General features: G+C 51.0%; 1 protein-coding gene across 1 annotated transcript in view; it reads left to right on the top strand.

The window, feature by feature from the left end:
• Window positions 1-14,989, top strand: part of ZNF423 (zinc finger protein 423) — a 269,850-nt gene that overhangs the window by 39,572 nt on the left and 215,289 nt on the right. The window contains exon 2 of the mRNA XM_027092155.1: window positions 8,868-9,068. Within this exon, the coding sequence (XP_026947956.1) occupies window positions 8,972-9,068 (97 nt within the window). The 5' untranslated portion in view covers window positions 8,868-8,971. The remainder of the gene's footprint in view (window positions 1-8,867; window positions 9,069-14,989) is intronic.

The following is a 14,989-nucleotide window of genomic DNA, read 5'->3' as shown; positions in this document are numbered from 1 at the left end:
AAAAATATGGATTTCCTTCATTAAAAAAACAAAACAAAACATCTAATGTTTGTACTGGCCCTTGCTTTTCTGTATGGTAACTATGTAGAGATTTGAGCAGGGACCACCCCCTTGGGTGGGTGTACATCTTCCCCCCAGCCTCCTCCAGTCCATTCTACTCATTTGCGTCAGGGTGGGGGCCTTGGAGTTGTGAGCTTTGGTCCGCTCATGATCTGAGTGACAGAGTGAGCTGTCTGGGCTACCTGAGCTTCAGTTTTGCCCTCCGTATAATAAGCCTAATGTTGTATCTCCCTTATTGGGCCATGGGTCACCGGGGGAAGGCTGCAAATGAATTGGAAGATCTGATCCGAGAAAAGTGATTACCATCACACTGCTAACCATTTTGGCCTCGGGTTCTAGAATTCCTGACAACGAAAGAGACATTCTCTGGAAAGTTCTTGTTTTCCTGGTTAACCACTGGCCTGTGGAAAGGGGGTCCCTGTTCCCAGTCTTGTATCATCGGCCAGGAAGGAGCATCCCAGCAAGGCTCGTGTGATGCAGCCCGAGGTCAGGTTCAGTGTCTGGTTGACCGTGGCTTTGAAATTCCATCCACGGAGCCGTCCACGCTGACAGGGGAGCAATAGGCGCTCCCCCTACCCCCCAAGACAGCATGTGGAAGTTGCTTCCTTATTTAAGTGGAACTTGGACAGCAAATTATGTGTTAAAATATTTGCCTACAGCTCTGCTGCCAAGGGGACCCTTTAGGCTGAGTGTTAAATGTTACCCTGCTGCCTGCACGGCACATATCTTAAACCTGAAGATAAATAGTGGCTGCCTTGTGGAATTTGGGGCCAGCAGCGGACGCACAAGCAGAGTGTCTAATTGGGGTTGGCAGGCTCCTTGCCCAGACCCGGCCCAGTCCCTCTCTTTCTCCATCCCACCAGTCCAGGTGTGTGTGAGAAAGTGTTCATGGAGACGTGTCCTTCTCTACAAGCAGGGCCAAAACGCCAAGGTGAGGTTCAGCCAGGGGTTTGACCTCGTGCCCAGGTTCCGAAAGTGCTTCCTCCACGCTGGCCCTCGGGAAACGTGCTGCTGGTGATACTGTGTGTAGGACACATACGGGCTGTTAGGATGGAGCACGTGTTCTCTATTAAAGCAAAATGTTGCTCCAGGATAAACACTTTGCAAGTGGTAGACACCTGCCTGGACTGTGAATTCTGTTGGGAGGTCCCCCCCCCGCCGCCCCGCAACTACGTACAGGGGGAGAGCACAGGGCAAGTGGGCTTGTGAATTGTAAACACACCCGCATCGTCTGCACCCGGGACAGACCCCCGGCAGGGGTCACGCTGTTTCCTGGAGGAGGTGGGCTTGTCACTTACTCAAGGTCACACAGGGAGGGAAGGGGGAGCCTGGACTTGAGGCCAGGAATTTCCTCTTCTGATGCAGTGGATCCTTTTGTCTGTATGGACATTTTTGTGCCTTTCAGGGGGCACGTGCCCTGACATTCTCCATCCTCAGGAGCCTGTGAGGCCTCCCGCCAGAACCTCTCGTGCAGTACGATGTCTCCACCCGCGTGTCTGAGCCATGATGCAGCCTGTGTTGGTTTGAATGATGACAGCAAAATAAGACGGTAACCGTAGCGACTGTTTTCTCAGGCTCATTGTGGGCCAGGTATCAGGCTTTGTATATACTACCTCATTAAAATAATTTAACTTCATTAAAATTTTTCTCAGAGAGGGTAAGTGACTTATCCAAGGTCTCCCAGCTGTTAAGTGACAGCATGTGGATCTGAACCCAGACTGGCTGGCTCCAAAGTCTGGGATTCTTTTCAGTTCTTTCTCTGTCATCCCATCAGTCCCTGGAACGTGACTCCAGCTGTCTGCTGCTTGTGTGTGTCGTTGCTTCATGACCATCAGCCCCACTTGGTTCCATCAGCCCCACTGAACTCCTCTACACTTGTGCTCCCAGTGCCCCCTGTTCAGTTGGGTTCTCTCGTCAAACCCTGTACGTGCTTAGAATTCACTGTCTGGTGGTTCTGATTTCTGCGGAGGTGGCTGGTACGGTCTCCTATCCGGGTCTGATTGTGGGAAAAGATGGGGAGACCGTCCCGGGACTTGCTGGCCTCCAGGACTGATTCTCCCGCTTCCCACTGTCACCTGGCACCAGTCCTGCCCTTCACACCTCTCCCTGTCCTTCCCCTGCACCCTTGTCTTGCACTTTTGCCCACATCCTCCTCTGCCCGCCTGCCCCTGCTCCAGCCTCCTCTGGGCTCCTGGAAACCCTGCAGGGCTCCTGGCTTACCCGTATCTGTGTGTAGCTGTGGGCACAATTCTTCTCGCATTGATGGCCAGCCATTCAGGAGCCTCACCTCCACCTTGTGAGGCAGGAGAGGGTGGCGTCCATCACGATTAAGCTTCTTGACACATAGGGAATCGGCCTCAGGTGGGAGAATTGACATAGGGTCACTCGTGGGGCGGGGTGGGGGGGGGGTGTCCTAGAGCTAAGACTGGAACCCGGTCCCCTGAGTAACCCGGCCCAGGCCACAGGCACTTACCACCTATACCTCCCTTGGGGCATTCATTTCTTCACTGGGCAGTCATTCATCCGCCCCATGTTGATTAAGCATCTTTTCTGTGCCAGGCCTTGTGTGGCTTTGAGGCCACCAAGATGAAAGAGACCGGGGAGCACCCTGTATGTTGTAACAAATACGTGTGTGTTATGCCTGGCACACAGTAGGCGCTCAATCAATATTTGTAGGGTGAGTGAAGGAGAGAATGGATGAAGGTGTGTGATTGTAGCCTCTGGGATATCTGGGATATCTCACACCTCCACACTCTGCCCTTGTTTTCTCTTTCTCGGGCGTGTAGGGGTTGCTCCTGGCTTTCTGCCTCCGTTGGGAAGGTACTCAGCCATAGGGCCCCAGAGGCGGGACCCCCAGTGGTCCCTGGCTGGTTCTCAGGGTGCCCAGGGCCCCCTGATGGCGGGGTGATCCCCACAGTCCTTCCCAGGAAGGAGAAGAGGCAGCCTTCTCTCTGAGGTTCTTTCTGACTTGCGTGCTGGCCGGGGACTGGGGCTGGAGGAGAGAGACCCTCCCTCGCCGGTGTTCTCAGGCTGAACCTCTGTCAGCTGGCCCTGGGGAGCCGTGAGGCCCCGACAGCCCTGACTCATGAGCTCAAGAAGCCTGGCTGAGAAGGTAAGAAGTGTCCTGTTCCCAGACCTGGCAGCCTGTGGGCAGCCTGGCCCCCCGGGGTGTCTCCCCTTTCCCTTTTTCCTGGCCGTGGACTCAGCCAGCTGTCCCCTGCTCAGCGCTTTCACAGGCATTCCCTTATTGCCCTCCCGTGTGGTGGTTAAGAGTCAGGATCTGTGGTCAGAAGAGCTGGGTTCGAATCCACGCTCTGCCCTTCCCAGTGTGTGTGATTTGTGTGTGGTCCTGAGCCTTGGTTTCCCCCTCTGCAAAGGGGAGGTATCAATTGTATCTCCCTCATAGGCTTACTGTGATGATGGGATGGGAGGATGTGAAGGTAGAAGGGTACCCGCGGTGACGGCATCACTCAGGGTGCAGGTGGCCTAGGGTGGGGAAATTAACTGTTTTCTAATGATAGGCAATAAAGGCTGAGTGTTTTGTTACTGTCTCTCTTTGCTCATAGAAAGTTCCCCAAGCCCATATCTTGGGCTCAGGGACTGTGGCATATGGAGGTGTGGTGTAGTGGGATCAACCGGTGTAGGTGTTCCCTCTTCCTCCTGATTTGAAGAAGTTGTTGGCGGGACAGACTGGCCCCATCATATGTTAGGTTGAACCATTTAAGATTGCCAATTTTTGGCTTTTTTGACCTACAAAGATGGCAACTTCATATGGTTCAACCTAATACTTATCACACAATAAACAGCACTGTAAGCACTTCCCCTCCACCTACCTGTGTTGATATTCAGAGTCTTGTTTCTTTGAAACCAATTAATTCATACATTCACCATTCACTGAGCACTTAACGTGTGTCTGTACCAGGGGCTGGGGAAGACAGTACCAAGCCAAACCAACCACAGCTCCTGCCCTCATGGAGCTTATGGGGTGTGTTCCAGCGGTCTATTGCTGTGCAGCAAACCACCCCCAAACTCAATGACCTAAAGCAACAATTATTAGTTTGCACACTTCTGTGGGCTGACTGGACTCAGTTGGTGGTCTCACTTAGCATTTCTTGTAGAGTTTCAGTCACATGCCAGTTGGGGCTGCTGCCTTCTGAAGGCTTGTCTGGGTTGGATGTCCGAGATGCTGCACTCCCGTGCCTGGTAGCGGGCGCTGGCAGCGGGAGCTCAGCTGGGGCTGTCGACTGGAGCACTTACAATCTCTCCATGTGGCCTGGGCTTCTTATAGTAGGGCAGCTGGGTTCGCAGGGGTCATGTCCCAAGAGACCAAGAGACAAGGGGGAAGCTGCATTCTAGTTTCTGTTACATTCTAGCGTTCGAGGGAGTCACCAAGGCCAGCCAGGCCAGAGGGGAATTGTGGCGGCGACTCAGATCCCTCTTCTTGATGGGTGAGGGCAAGGTCCCCCTCCACAACAGCACATGGGATGGGAGGGGTTGTTGCTGCCGTCCTGGGCAAATGTGGCTGCCACCAGAAGGCAGAGAGTAAAAAATCAGCCTATAAAAGTGTAAGTGAACTTTGTGCCAAGTGCTCTGACAGCGAAGGGAAGGGAACTACGGGGAAGAAATGATGGGGACCTGTGTGACCTTGGTGCTCAGGCCCACGGGGAACAGTTACGGCAGACCTGGAGTGTGAAGAAGCCCTTGGCTAAACAAACTTGAAGTTCAGGGGATTGAACAAAGGTCTGTGGGGCTGTGGAGATAAGTGGGAAGTCAGAGAGGTCAGCAGAGCCCTTGCTGGACTTTGGGGGCTGCAGCCAAGCCCCTGCAGATGGCCTTGGAGGGTTGGCGGATTCCTTGACACTCAACTCACTTTTCCATTGAAGCTCTGCTGTGGGGAGACCGTGTAGCAGAGTGGTTAGAGTCAGGAACAACTGTGTCTGCAACCTGCCACTATGGCCTTGCTTAAGCATCGTCACCTCACAGAGCCCCGGTTTCCTCACCCCTAAAATGGGGCTATGATGGTGCTCAGCTCATAGGGCTGCCTGGCGGGCTGGGCTCAGAAGGCACCTGGCATGCAGCTAGTGCTCAATAAATGCTAGCGGCTCTTGGTGGAGCCCTGGGCAAAAGGATGGGGGTGTGCACACTGGAACACAACTAGGCTGTGAGTTGTCCCGGGTGGAGGGTGAGGCCGGGCGGGCTGGGAGCTTTGCTAATGGACGGAGAGGCTGGCATTTACGGTGCCGATTCTGTTTCCTGTCCCGCGCTCGTGGCCCTGGGGGAGAGGGCCCTATTCGAAATTGTTTACTTTGGGCCTTCCCTGGGTGGGGCCGGAGGGAAAGGCACCGGCGGTCCGTTTTCGGGACATCCTTCCCAGCCCCGGTGGAAAAGAAATGAGCTCTGCTGACTTTGCCTTGTGGGCCCGGGTGGTTGGAGGGACCTGGGGGTCCACTGTAGTTCAGGCCCAGCAGGTCACCACGTTGGAAACATGAGGCAGCACTTGGGATGGGGGCTCAGGCAGGGCCGGTGGTGGCCGCTGGGCTCTGTGTCCTCTGTGCTTGCTCAGCGAGGACCCTTGAGGGACCCGGAGGCTGGCTGAGGGCAGGACGTGGGCCAGCAGGGTCACCCCCGATGAGCCAGAGCTGGGTCAGGGTACTCTCACTAGGGCCCCGGGGGCCCACTGAGCAGCTGCTCAGGGTGGGCCTGGGAAAGAGGAGATCCAGAGGGTGCTCCAGGGGGGCCTGGCGCCCTCGGCTCTGTCCTCAGGGCTCCCACCTCCCGGCCTTGGGAGTCTGGGGCTCCGACAGGCCCCGGCCTGGGGGAGGGCACGCAGCTCCACCTCAGAACTTGTAGGTTCAATCCCTTCTGTGGCTTTGGGTGGCCTCTCAGAGCCACAGTTTTCTCATCTGTAAATGGAGAAATAACACCATGTACTCTTTTTTCCGATTTAAGGATCAGAGACTGGGGGGCATCAGAGTGCCTTACAGAGCAGAGCCTTGAGCTGGTGGAGGGCTTCCTGCTCTAGAGGTCCTGATTCTGATGACGCAGCAGAGGGGCCCCCGGGGACTGGAGCTTCAGGGACGTCCTGCTCCCTAAGACTCCTTCAGCCCACGTGACCCCTGGGACCTCGGGCGATGAGGTCCCCACGTCACCCGCCCCTCCCCCCTCCCCCCCCTTTCCGTGCAGCCACCTTGCCTTCCCATTAGGAGACAGCGGCAGGGGAGGTGACAGTTTCTTAAAACAGATTTATACTCTTGGATGACTTTATGGGTTTTTGCCTTATAAAAACCCAAGAGTTGACATTCTGATTTATCTACTCCTGAGTCAACAGGATGTACCAGATTTAAAGAGATCAAATGCATTGTACTGTTTGTGGTTCCAGTTGTGGATTAGATGAGCTATGATGGAAAATGCTGCCAAGTAAATATGGCAAAACAACAACAACAACAACAAGGGGATAATTTAAATATGTCTATTAATCGATGTGTTAAGTAAAGTAGCACAGGCATGGTGCCGAGCATAACTTATTATCTGGAGAGCTGGTGTAGTAGAGAAAGTGGGAATTATGGTTCTTTCTCCCCCCCTTCAGAACATTTTTTTTTATTATTATTATTAAGGGAAGAGACTGTAAAGTAGGAATTTCAGAGACGGGCGCTTGCCCGTGTAACCATGGTTGTATGGTGACTTATAATATTGAAGGCTCCAAATGATAGTTCTCATTTCTTTGCTTTCTCTTTCTTGCTGTCACCACAGCAGCAGATCAGATTTCCTGAGATAAATATGCTGCCTGACTTTTAATGGGATTTCTGTATTGCCGGGAGTTGGCATGTTCTGATGATAAAAGAACCTAAAAATTGTACATCCCTTAATTGGTAAGAAGAGAGATGTTTTGATGGGCCACAAATGGAAACATTGATTTTTACTGCCTCTGTGCAGTTCCAAGCGGCGTGTCATGCCACGTTCGCCGCCACGGAAGGCGGCAGCTGGCTCTCCAATGAGCTGATTTGTGTTTGTAGGTTGCTGCTGTCGGGTGCTTGGAGCTGCATGTTCTGTGCAGACGGGAGAAACAGAGCCCTTATAACATTATCTATTTCTGAATAGAAATATTTATAGGACTGTGGCTTCGACCTCGAATGAAATGCATTCTTTGCTTCATTTCTCTTTCTTGCTTTGGCGACCAGTCCTTGGGGGTTTAAAGGTTGTGTGCTGAAGCCTTTTCCTGTAACTGTGATGTTATGGGTGACACACACACACACAAACACACACACACGTGCATACACACACCTTTGCATACGCGTATATGTTTGCATCAATATCTTTACACAAAATAGAGATTTCTCTCTTTAGTTTAAATAAATGCTAGTTTCTGCACAGATAGATCTGTTTTCCAGGACAGACTGTGGGAAGAGACAACAGGCACTTTGATTTTCCAGTCCAAGTCTCTGTATTTTTTTTTTTTTTTGCGGTATGCGGGCCTCTCACTGTTGTGGCCTCTCCCGTTGCGGAGCACAGGCTCTGGACGCGCAGGCTCAGCGGCCATGGCTCACGGGCCTAGCCGCTCCATGGCATGTGGGATCTTCCCGGACCGGGGCACGAACCCGTGTCCCCTGCATCGGCAGGCGAACTCTCAACCACTGCACCACAGGGAATACCCGAGTCTCTGTATTTTAATGGGCAAGTTTAATCCACTGACATTTATTGGGATTACTGATATATTTTGTATGTAATATTTACCATGCATTTTTTGCACTTTGGTTTACAAGTTTTTGTTGGGTCCTATTAATCGCTCAGATTGAGGCTGTTCTCCATTTCCCCCAGCTCTGCAGGGAAGTGCACTAGGCAGGAGTCAGGATGTTGAGGTGAACATGTGTGTAGGGTGCTGGGGATGTTGCATCCTTCTGTCTGGAGGCCAGGTGCCTTACCTATGAAAGGGGAATAACAAAGCTGTCCCTCTTTGCGGGCAGGGGGTGGAACCGTAAGATAGCTTGAGCCCCCGTTTAGCTCTAGGATGTGTGAGACTGTGAAATGGGGCTACGTGTGTGTATTTGTGCTTTGTAAACGCACAGAACGCTATGCAAATGCAAAGCATCGTTATCGTAATCATTAACTCACTTTTCTGTACAGTTCAACAGCTGGTCTGCGCAGTGCTAAACACAGAATTGGTATTTTATTTTAAAGAAGTTGGTCAAATGATTCCAAGCCTGGTTCTCACTGTCTAGGCTGATACCGGGGCACAAGTGAGCGCTCAGGGGCATTTTAAGCAGCAATTTGACTATCCGTGGTCCTGCAAACACACGTGCTTCCTTGATTCCAGAATCAGGACATCTTTGCAAAGAACTGAGCCAACATCTCCACATTGGGAGGCATGTTATGTGGAAGGTGAGCCTGGCTAAGAGATCTCCCAGCTCTAAACTTCAAGGCTTTGGGGGAAACTAAAAGTTCAGGTGCATTAGGGACAACTGATGGAAACTCTAGAGAAATGTGTGAGAGAGCTGGGTTTTTTAGGAGACAAAATGCTAAGGTATTTTCACCTCCCTGATGGGTCATGACCCCCAGCATCCAAGCACAGAGGGAAGATGACAGGACATCCCTCTAGAAGATTTGCACCAAGAATTAAATAATCTAGCTGAGAATTATGACACCACATGCTACAAAAACCCCCGTATTTTAGTATACTGAGAGGTGTCAAGAAGAATGGACCCTGCGAGGTAGAGTAATTAAATGTATCTTCGTAAATGCAGGGTGATTCTTTTAAAATCCTTTCCCCAGACCCCGTCAGCTGACATGGACTGTATTCTTCCTGTTGGCAGGAGGCCTAGAAGGAGAGCCAGAGTGTGATCGAAAAACCAGCCGTGTGCTGGAAGACAGGAACAGCGTGACAAGTCAAGAGGAGAGAAATGAGGACGATGAAGACATGGAGGATGAGTCAATTTACACCTGCGATCACTGTCAGCAGGACTTCGAGTCTCTGGCAGACCTGACGGACCACCGGGCCCACCGCTGTCCTGGAGGTAATGCTAAATAGCACCGGGATTCTGACAGGTGGTTATATGGATAATTGGACATAGCAACAGCTTGAAGCCTCAAGTGAGATTAAAGAATTAATAATGTAATTTTACAGTTAATGTCATTTTATTGTGGTGTCTTGGGTACCCTTTTAAATAAAATTAAAAATGAAAGCAACAGCTTTCCAGCAGGCAGGAGTTAGGCGGAGGTGCCCTGTCCTTGCTCCCCCAAACTGCATTCCATAGTATGTGGGCCATAAATGGGTGGGTCTGCACCCCGGATTTCTGGAAGGCCTTTTGGAAACCCAGCAATTAAGAGGTCATTAGTGCAAAGTTAAGCAGCTTAAGTGTGGAAAGCTGCATGAAGGAGTGAGCTCTGAAGCAGGGCTTGTGATGGGATGGGGAGAATTTCAAAGGCCAAGAAGTACCCCTACAGAAAGGGACTCAGTTCCACCTCCTCACTTGGCCTTCTGCTTCTCTGGGTAGGAGAAGGGTGGCTGGGAGCAGTTTCTGACTATAGCAGTTTGACTATAGCCCTGTGTTCTATTTACCAGCTGCCTCAGAGAAGGTGGGCAAGGCCACAGTATATAGGAGCGATTTAAGACTTGACGAGTTGAGTGTGTCTGTGTGTCTGGGATACGTGCGGTGTGGGGGGTAGGGGAATGGAGGCATGCATATTCCCGGGAGTATGGCAGCCATGCAATAGGGATAGGGGTTGACGTGTTTCCAGGCTCTGAGCAGGGAGTCCAGAGCATTTGTGTGCCTTAAACAGCTATCCTGAGACATCTCCGTCTATTGTGATTGTTGATGAAACCCTTTGGATGCCGGTTTGTGGGAAGAGGACCTAAAATCTCAGACCAATATTCCAAGGAGGACCCGACCCCTGTTTTGCAGGGGGAATGTGCTGGTAGGAGATAGGTTGGGACTCAAAGTCTTGCTTCCCCTGCCTTTCATGCCATCTTGGAAGATTGAAAGCCAAGTGTTTTGGAACTTTGCTATGACTTTTCCTCTAGTGTCATCTGTACCCGCACAGCCCTGGGTAGACCAAGTGTTCATTCTCGCCCTCTAGAGGGAATAGATATCAAACACAATAGACCTGGCAGCACTCCAAGTTTTGAACTTTTTGGGGCTCAGCAAACCAAACCACAGTCATTTGGAATTTGTGATATTTCAATCATTGGCAGAGGCAACGGCCAACTTATAAGCTTAGAATCAGAATTAGAAGGGACTTATAGGGTTGGCTTTTCCAGTCCTCTTATTTGCTGGGGGGAAATACTGAGGCTTTGAGAGAGAAAGGTGACTGCTTAACCAAGGTCACATAGCAATTTGGTGACAGAGCCAGGACCTCCTCAGGACCCTGGGCTATGGACTCTCATTCTTGGACCTGAGAAAACAATAGATGCTAGTGTAGCTCTTGATTTTAGCCAAGAACTGAGGTGAAATCTTAAGTATAAAAGAGTGAAATATTGTCACTTACTTTAAAAACAATCAGTTAATTGATCTTCTAATTGAAAGCTATTCTCTTCATATTCTATGTGAAAGAATACACTGTTCTCATCTAGTTGTTAAAGCATGGCCCCTCAGGACCACTGCTAAGTGATGCTTTGTAGAGTTTCTGCAGCTCTTGGAGTGAGGTCCTACCCCTGGCACTACTTAGGCTGTTCCTTCCTCCAGTTTTTCAGAATCAAGGAGATTCTCATGTCTCTTACCACACTTTTGAGAATGGTGGTATTTCTAGGTGGAGAAGGGAAAATGTGAGACTTTAGGGCTATAAATGGGGGTCTGTATTGGGAATTATAAATGGTAGCTAATTGTTCTTCAGTCCTGGGCAGGACTCTCTTCCCAGTGGTGGTCTCTTTACTCCATAGCCTCAGACTTTGGCTGAAATCATGGCAGCCCCACTTGCAGGGTCTCAAGCCATCTTTATTGATGCTGCTGGTATCCACCGATTCCCCTGCCTGTTTCCTGACAGGACCCCACTAACAACCTCCACTGGTACATGGGAACCAGGAATATCCCCAAGCCCTGGAGCATTGGATGGGAGTCAGAGATTCCTTGAAAGAGTACAGGAAACGACCTCGTCTAATAGCATCCCCAAGAAATTCCTTACCACCCAGTAAAGGAGTGACCCAGCGTGGGTGAGTCTCCCTAACATGGGAGAGATATGTGAGGAGCTCTTTTCCCCCAGTTCTTAGGATTACCCAGGAACAGGACACACCTTTGGGAATTGTGTGCGTATTTTCAGAACCAGTCCCTATCTGGACACTTCCACATCCTTGGATTGTGCAGTGGTGTTCAGACTGTGTTTCCAGAGGTGTCTCTGAGGCTCTTGGGGTCGGTATTGGGGCCTGTCTGATTGAGGGGCTCTGACACCCACTCCAGTCAGAGCTATCACCTGCTTTATACATTGGGCTATAGTGTAAGATCTTTAAACATTGGCTTCTACTTTAAAAGTTTGGAACTGGTACAGAAATGCAACAGCAGGCCCTCCCAGGCCAGCCTCATGGGTCTGCTGGATGCTCATCATTGATCACCCGGTCGCAGTACTAGGGATGATACAGGTGGGCGTTGCTGCCCCATGGAGCGTCACTCTGGAGGGAAAGGTGGACACTTGGCAGCCCAACAAAGACCATTTCAGACAAGGATTTCAGAGAAGGCCCTGCTCTGCTGAGGCCGGGAGGGCTCTGGGTGCTTGCAAGATGTTTCTGAGGGAACAAATGAGTCTTGTGTCAAGGGAAGGCGGGACGTCCCTGCCGTTGAGGATTTGGGCCCTGAGGGCAGTGCCACCTGTCCATTGGAATCTGGCTTTGGGTGTGAACGACACTTACGCCCCGCAGAGGGCTGCCCTCCCGGAATGTGAAGGCGGCACACCCCTCCCCAAGCAGGGCGCCCGGGAAGCCCAGCCCTTCCAGATGGTCAGCGTGTTGGGAAGAGGCTGTGTGTGTGTGTGGGGGGTGTGTTTGTGGGGACCATCTCAACTGTGGTCCTTTTATTATTATTCTTTTATTGAAGTATAGTTGATTTACAATGTTGTGTTAAATACTGCTGTATAGCAAAGTGACTCAGTTATACATATACATTCTTTTTCATGTTCTTTTCCATTATGGTTTATCACAGGATATTGAGTATAGTTCCCTGCGCTATACGGTTGGACCTTGTTGTTTATCCCTTCTATATACACCAGTTTGCATTTGCTAATCCCAACCTCCCAGTCCATCCCTCACCCATTCTCCTCCCTCCTGGCAACCGCCGGTCTATTCTCTACGTCCATGATTCTGTTTCTGTTTCATAGATAGGTTCATTTGTGTCATATTTCAGATTCCTCGAATGTGGTCCTTCTTTGAACTGCTCTAGCAGAGTGAGCTCCGGGCTCTTGCTGTGGCAGTTGGGGTGTGGGTGAGGACACTGCCTTGTTCCATCGGAATCTGGGAGAGTGGTGTGAGGTCTGCAGAGTTTCTGGGGTGGGGATGTGGGGATGCTCTTCATGGACGGGGAGCCTCCTGCTGGAATGACAGTGATGGTATTCATCAGGAAGCCCCCAGGTCCCCCAACCTGGAGCTGGGACTGTCTGCACTGAAGAACCCTCATTTCCAGAGGTTTCGTTGTCCCTCAGCAATAGTTGGCAGTGCTGGGTCCAGGAGGAGTTGTTGAAGTGTGGACCTGAAGAACTCAAGACAACTCTATCGAGACCTGTTCATATTTCTCTCTCTCTCTCTCCCTCTGTTTCTCTCTCTCTCGTTGTCTCTCCTTTGTGTCTGCGAGAAACCGACCTTAAATCCACAAGGTAACAGACATTGCATCTTTATGACACACAAAACCAAACAAGCAAGAACCAGTTCTGTCTGCCGATGCTCCCACCCCCAACAGCTGTGTGACTTCTCTTTGTTCCCCTCCAGCCCCTGCCCACAGGATAACAAATGTGTACATGCTTGGAGTCGCGGGCACTTAGCGTCTTCCACTTGGCATTTGTTACTGAACATTTTCTGAGTGGATTCCCTCGTTGCCACATGGTCTTCTCCATTTGGGGAGCTCTCCTGTGCAGCTTGCGTTGCTGGTACTCGGTCCACATACTATAAAAACATTAAATGTCGACTAATATGCCAGTAGATCAAGACTTTTGCAGCAGAGTAGATAAAGTCTGACTCGATGTATGATGGGCTTGTCTGTTCCTGATGGAGAATCGTTTGTGGGCACCAAGTGGGGAGATGTTTGGTGGCCGTCTGAACCGATGATAGAAAGTCTCATTAATTTTGGTTCTACCAACTCGAATAACATCGGGAACAGGGAGTGAGCTGAAGTTTACGTTGACACAGTTTGTGCAGTGTTGGTCGAGCACCTTTGGGCCCTATAAACGGTTGCAGGGGAGGTTTTCCATCATTTTCTGGGAGCCAGGAGGATGGCAGGTGCCTTAGAAAGTATCTCTGGGAACTTGCTGGGGCACCGTGGAAGCAGACATGAGAGGTTTGATTTACCCAGGGACCGATTCCAATTTTTCATGTGCTCATTGAAGCAGGTCACCCGTGGACCTTCAGTCTGGATTCAGGTGGAATGTTTCCCTGTGTCCTGGTATAAAAACTCCTTTTTGGGCTTCCCTGGTGGCGCAGTGGTTGAGAGTCCGCCTGCCGATGCAGGGGACACGGGTTCGTGCCCCGGTCCGGGAAGATCCCACATGCCGTGGAGCGGCTGGGCCCGTGAGCCATGGCCGCTGAGCCTGCGCGTCCGGAGCCTGTGCTCTGCAAAGGGAGGGGCCACAACAGTGAGAGGCCCGCGTACCGCAAAAAAAAACCAAACAAAAAACTACCTTTTAAGGACACTCTCATTCATACTGAGAGCACATCGGCCCAAATTAATGAGGCTGACTGCCTGAGGACGTTTGGGTGCTGCATCTATGCCGCTATCGTGCTTTAGACCCACCTTTCCTGACTGTGTCGGGAGCAGGTGTCAGCAGGGCTGTGCCTTGTGTTGGTCTCGAAACAGCCTGGGTCCCCAGGGCTGGAGCACCGGTGGCTTTTGCAGGTACCCGGCCTCTTCGCCGAAGGCACTGCTGGCTTGATTTGGGGTTTCATTATAGGTGGGGAGAGGCAGATGGAGTCTCCTTAGAAACAGGCTTCTCACTCTGGGCTCCAGGCACTTGCTCCACAGAATACGAATTGTCATCAGGACCAGGTAGGAGCCTTGAAGTACGCGGGGTTCCTGCCGCCCTTGGGGACTTGAAGGGGGCTGCAGTCCTGACACTCTTCATATATTGAGCACCTGTCACGTGATAGGCTCCATGGGACTCGCCCTGGAATGTGCCCCCTGCAGCCCCCCCATTGCTCTCTCTGCAGCCCCTGCCCCACTCAGTCCCTAGTGCTCACCAGATTCTGTAATTATTCCATGATCATTTTCGATGTGTTTATCACCCATGTCCCCTGCTACTATCAGGCTTCATGAAGACAAGAGTCATGTCTGTTTTGCTCCCTGTTATGTCTTAGGCCAGTGCCTGGCACACAGTGGTGCTTAATAGATGCTTGCTGAGTGAAGGAATGATCTCACCTTGTCTTTACAACATCCCAGCCGGGAGGTCCTATTTTTCTTTTCTTTCTTTCCTTTTTTTTTTTTAGAATTATGGGACTTCTCTAGAAAGAGGTGACAAGCTGTTTAATTTTATTATTAAAAGAAATTTTTTGGCCACGTCACGGCATGTGGCATCTTAGTTCCCCTACTAGGGATCGAACCCGTGCTCTCTGCAGTGGAAGTGCAGAGTCCTAACCACTTGACCACCAGGGACGTCCTGAGGTCCTATTTTTCATCATTCTTCCCCATTTTACACATTGGACAACTGAAGCTCGGAGGTAGGGGATCTTGCTCAAGGTTACAGAGCTGAGCTAAGATTCGAGGTCTCAACAGCTTGTGCTGAGAACACAGATTGGGGATGGTGAGCAGTG

This window comes from Aethalodelphis obliquidens, unplaced genomic scaffold (assembly GCF_003676395.1).
Source record: "Aethalodelphis obliquidens isolate GAN/ISIS:26980383/991018 unplaced genomic scaffold, ASM367639v1 scaffold75, whole genome shotgun sequence".
In the NCBI taxonomy this organism is placed as follows: domain Eukaryota; kingdom Metazoa; phylum Chordata; class Mammalia; order Artiodactyla; family Delphinidae; genus Aethalodelphis; species Aethalodelphis obliquidens.
The sequence above is the reverse complement of the archived record's forward strand: the minus strand, read 5'-3'. Positions and strand labels throughout refer to the sequence as shown.